Raw genomic sequence first — 5000 nt, forward strand, 5'->3', positions numbered from 1 at the left:
GGTTGCATCGACAACTCCACCTCCACCATCTCTACTTTGGACTCTTACGCCTCCTCCACTTGGCCCTCCTCCCACCCTGTCTCCCCCGTGCAGGTAAGACATCACAGTCAGATGGTTGGAGGTTGTAGTAGTAGTAGTAGTAGTAGTAGTAGTAGTAGTATTGGTAGTAGTAGTAGTAGTAGTAGTAGTAGTAGTAGTAGTAGTAGTAGTAGTAGTAGTAGTAGTAGTAGTAGTAGTAGTAGTAGTAAAAAGTAGTAGTAGTAGTAGTAGTGGTAGTAGTAGTAGTAAAAGTAGTAGTAGTAGTAGTAGTAGTAGTAGTAGTAAAAGTAGTAGTAGTAGTAACTGTAGTAATCTAGATATGAGATTATTTTTCCTGAACTAACATCACAACAACACACAACACTTGAAACGAGTAACAACGCCTCAACAAAAACCCTAGACATCTAAACCTTCACCATTCACTCTCTCGCCTCCTCCTCTCCTTCTGTGTCTTCGTCAGCAGCCTGAGTGAGTCAAGTTTGTTTTTTTTCCTATCAGGGCGAAATGTTTGCGAGGGAGGGCGGCGGTGATGGCTTCGGGGTGAGCGGTTACTGCCCTGAGCAATGTGAGAGGCCCTTCTATTACTACCTTATCACGCAGATCATTATCAAGACTATCTCTTCCACGGGCAGAGTTGGCAGCAGCGTCTTGTTGATTCGGTACGTGTGTGTGTGTGTGTGTGTGTGTGTGTGTGTGTGTGTGTGTGTGTGTGTGTGTGTGTGTGTGCGTATGTGCTTTCTCTTTACTTCCGTCTAGAATTAGTCTTGTTTTTATTTCTATTCCGTAAAGTATGTTTTTTTTTCACCATCCACCTCACATCCTAGTCTTTACTGTCTTTTCTTCTGGTTATGCCTTCGTTCTGTTTATCAGTGTTCATTGCTGTTTTCTCCCCCTGACTGTAGTGTTTTTACCTGTCTTTGCCTTCACTCTCTTTATTTATTTCAATGACAGCCTTACATCTTTTTAAGTGCTTTTACTTATTTATTTATTCATTTATTTATTCATTGTTTTGCCTGTCTATACATCGTACATCGTCACCAGCTCACAATACTGTTTAGCCTCCATATTTCTTTTTTGCCTATCTGTCTTTCATTTCACTTGTATCCACTTTGTTTACCTCTGTAAATTGTTATATGGTAAATATGTCCATTTTCTCTTCCGTTTACCATGTCCTGTTTCATGTCTTCCTGTATGTATGCCTTGTAAATGTCTCGTCTTGTCCATATTTCCGCCTTTCTCCATATATACTCTATTATTTTTTTTTTCTATCGTATAGTCTATATTTTTTCCTTAACTTTCGTTGTCCACTTTACGTCTTCCTGTCCGCAGGTCTTCTAAGCATCTCTCGTTCCTTCCCCCGCAGGTCAGTAGCGGACAAAGACAAGGGCCTGGCGCTGGGCACACTCACTGTCTTTATGAGCCTCTTCGCCTTCATTCCCGCGCCCATCACCATTGGGGCCATCATTGGTGAGGCTGCTGCTGCTTCTACTACTGCTACATTCATAAACTGCTATATTCTTTGTTTCTTCTCTTAGATTTTTAGTTTTTTTTTTTTTTTTTAATGTCTATTTTTTTTTTTTTTTTTTGCTGTATTTCTAAATCTTTGTTTCTCATCAAATATTTTTACTATTTTTAATGTTTACTGTTATTCTATTTTTTTTTTTTTTTTTGTTCCTTCTCTGATATTTCTTTTTATTTTTTAGTGTCTTCACTGTTCTTTTTCTCTTGCATTCATAAACCTTTGTTCCTCCTCTAATATTTCTACTGTTTTCAGTGTCTTTGCTATTCTTTTTTCTGTTGTATGTATGAATTTTACTACCACTGCTACCATTGCCATTGCACAGACTCGTCCTGCCTGGTCTGGGACACCTCGTGCGGCAGGACGGGGAACTGTTGGCTCTACGACAGCGACAAGTTCCGAACCATTTTACATCTGGTGCCCGCGAGTGAGTATTGTACGACACACACACACACACACACACACACACACACACACACACACACACACACACACACACACACACACACTACGTAACTTCAGTATTCTTAGTGATATTTTTTAATCACATTCCTTCGTGTTCATTTATCTTGTTTATTTTTTTCAATCTGTTATTGTTATTTTAATGCTCTTTTTTCTTTTTATTTTTATCTTCTCTTTTGTTTATCGAGATTGTTGTTAATATTCTCCCTTTGCTAACATTTGCACGTTTTGATTTAACTATTTGTCACTTTATACTTACTACATAAACTACAAATCTCTCTCTCTCTCTCTCTCTCTCTCTCTCTCTCTCTCTGAATACTGTACCCGTTCCCTATGTCCATCTTACTTACAAACATGACAACTCTCTCACCTGACCTACACAAATGACACCAACGCAAAATATCCAAAGATTCGTTCAGTGAAGGAAAACCAAACTTAAATAATCCATTTTTCTAAGTTATCCCTTAATCGTTTTCTGTAGACAACAAGCGGCACTATTATATGTAGAAGCGATATAATTCGAATGTTAAACTTCATTAGTAGACCATAGTGAAAAAAATAGATAAATAAAACATGTGGCCTTATTTGTAATTATGTTTCTTCTATTACTACGTCCGAAATTCTTCTTCAACCGCCGCCACCATTTCTTCCTTCCCCTGCAGTGGTGGTCCTGCTGTCAGTGCTCGGGGACCTGGTGGTGTTGTGGTACAGCCGCAAGATGGACCTGTACGGGGAGAGGGACAACTTGGAGCTTGAAGTCACGCCGCCCACCACTCCCACCACGCCCATCACCCCGGACACGCCCTCGGCACCCTTGCTCAACTCCCCGCCTCAGCTAACACAGCCCCTGCCTGATAACCTCAACAACAACTCCCATCCACACTCCCTTCCACATTCACGCCCACACTCTCGCACACACTCACTCACACATTCACTCACGCAATCCCGCACGCACTCCCGCAATCCGTCCCAGGAGTCCGTACCGCTGTGCCCTCCTCCTGAGTACGATTACGTGGACAGTTGATTGGTTCGTAAATAAGCGATTCGATCCTGTATATGGGGCGGTGTGCGATCTGATCCTCTTGCTGTAGTGTTTTGTGCGATTTGTTCTTCCATCCCTTCTTTCCGTTTTTTTTTTTTTTTATTATTTATTTTTTTTTTTGGTGGGGGAGACAAGAGCGGGGATTTGCTGTATATTATTGCTTCTTCTTCCTTATCCCTTCCTATTCTCTCTTTTTTTTTTAAATGTTGTTGTTTTTCGTTGTTTGGGCGGTTGTTTTTTTTTTCTTTTAGATGTTTCCACTTTTTCTTTTTCTTATTTTTGTTATTTCTAAAGTGAATCTGTTTTTCCATACAAGAGAGAGAGAGAGAGAGAGAGAGAGAGAGAGAGAGAGAGAGAGAGAGAGAGAGAGAGTTAATGCTCGTGTGTGTGTGTGTGTGTGTGTGTGTGTGTGAGCGGCTGTGGAGAGACCAGTGGGAGGCAGATGGAAGTGAGAGGGAGTGAGAGGGAGGGAGAGGAAGGCCGGGCGGTGGGTGATGCGGGTGCGGGTATAAATGCAAGGCGCGGCGCTGACTGCTGTGTGGTGGAAGGGGAGGAGGGGAAGGAAAGGAAACGGTGAAGTGTTTGTTGATGGAGATTTTCAAAGTGACATGGTGCGCAGTGAGTTGTGAATTGAAAGTAAGGATGAGAGTGATAATGATACTGGTAATGGCGATGATGATGATGATGATGATGAAGTGACGTACAGTGAAATGGTGATGAAATGAGCTACATTTGTTCATGTGTACACATAGAATTGAAATAGAATCTAAAGTCATCGAGAAAATTGTAGCGTAAGAAAGTTAAGATAAAGAAAATAATATGTCCTTACTGACTGAAGTGTTAGTAGGTAAGAAAGAAAAAAATAACGTAGAAAATAAGTAATTCTTCTGATCAGAGTGTTTTTGTTGAACTAATCGAAAAGAAGAAAAGAAAAGGGAAAAATAACTGAATAAAAAATATATACTATTAACGATGCAGTACAGCTTACCAAGTGCTCATTTCAGTAGTTCAGTATTTGATGTTGTAAAAGACCTGTTCCCTTTGTAATTTGCGGAAGTTGGGGAAAAGAAAGGGAAAACAAAAAATAGAAGTGGAAAATAAGAGATGAATGTTTCAGAAACGATTCGTGATTGGAAGAAGTGGGTGTTTCGAAATATTTAGCAAAGGTCCGCTTCATTGTGATAGGAGGGCGAGCAAAGCAGGGTGACTGTCCGGGGTTTGGGTGTCTCAGTGTCTCATGTTCTCGATCGAAACACTTGTCTGAACAAGGGAGTGAGTATGTGCCAATATTCTTAAGCTACTAACACACACACACACACACACGAGAGCGCACACACTTTTTCGAATCAGTGAAGCGTAAATAAGTGTGATGTGTATGGCGTAACAGATCTGAGAGAGAGAGAGAAAGAGAGAGAGAGGTATCCCCTATCATTCAACTCGTCAACTTTGTCATAATAGAAAACGTCGCCATTGGATTCACTGCTTCACAAGGCTCATTCTATCTCGTGAGTCCTGAGTCGCTTCAAGAGAGAGGCTCAGATCTTCGGGTGCTCGAAGTGAGAGGTTCGTATCAATATTGAGTGAGAATAATAGTCTAAACCGATTCACCTTTAAACATACCCCCCTCATAATCACTTACAACGTATCTTAAACTCTTATTTATTGCACTACAGTTTCATACATAGTTCTGTATCTTAGAAAAGACATGATTAACATTATATTTTGCTATATTTGTCTGTCGTAGTACATAATTTTGTGCAGTGCTTTGGGTGTTACTGGAAATGATGAAGACAAAGAGTATGATATGGAAAAGGTTGTAATAATTCTATCACAAAAGAAAAAGGAAAGGAAAGAAAGAAAAAAAGAAAAATTAAATTACCAAAGCCGTTTTTTGTTTTCTCCATTTTTTTGAGATGCTAAAATAAAAAAAAAAATGAA

At 40.0% G+C, this 5000-nt stretch overlaps 2 protein-coding genes across 4 annotated transcripts in view; both read left to right on the top strand.

Annotated features, from left to right (window-relative positions):
* Positions 1–3346, top strand: part of LOC123511274 (solute carrier organic anion transporter family member 74D-like) — a 32079-nt gene extending 28733 nt beyond the window's left edge. For all 3 annotated transcript variants that reach the window (XM_045267021.1, XM_045267022.1, XM_045267024.1), the window contains exons 11-15: positions 1–93; positions 538–698; positions 1403–1506; positions 1884–1985; positions 2683–3346. The exon at positions 1–93 is cut by the window's left edge and continues 15 nt beyond it. In XM_045267021.1, the coding sequence (XP_045122956.1) occupies positions 1–93; positions 538–698; positions 1403–1506; positions 1884–1985; positions 2683–3044 (822 nt within the window). In that variant the 3' untranslated portion in view covers positions 3045–3346. The remainder of the gene's footprint in view (positions 94–537; positions 699–1402; positions 1507–1883; positions 1986–2682) is intronic.
* A 74-nt stretch (positions 3347–3420) lies between these two features.
* The window catches only part of LOC123511276 (solute carrier organic anion transporter family member 74D-like), a 52118-nt gene continuing 50538 nt past the window's right edge, over positions 3421–5000 (top strand). The window contains exon 1 of the mRNA XM_045267030.1: positions 3421–4625. The gene's annotated coding sequence lies outside the window, so the exon portion shown is untranslated. The remainder of the gene's footprint in view (positions 4626–5000) is intronic.

This window comes from Portunus trituberculatus, chromosome 31 (genome assembly GCF_017591435.1).
Source record: "Portunus trituberculatus isolate SZX2019 chromosome 31, ASM1759143v1, whole genome shotgun sequence".
NCBI classification, from domain to species: Eukaryota; Metazoa; Arthropoda; class Malacostraca; order Decapoda; family Portunidae; genus Portunus; species Portunus trituberculatus.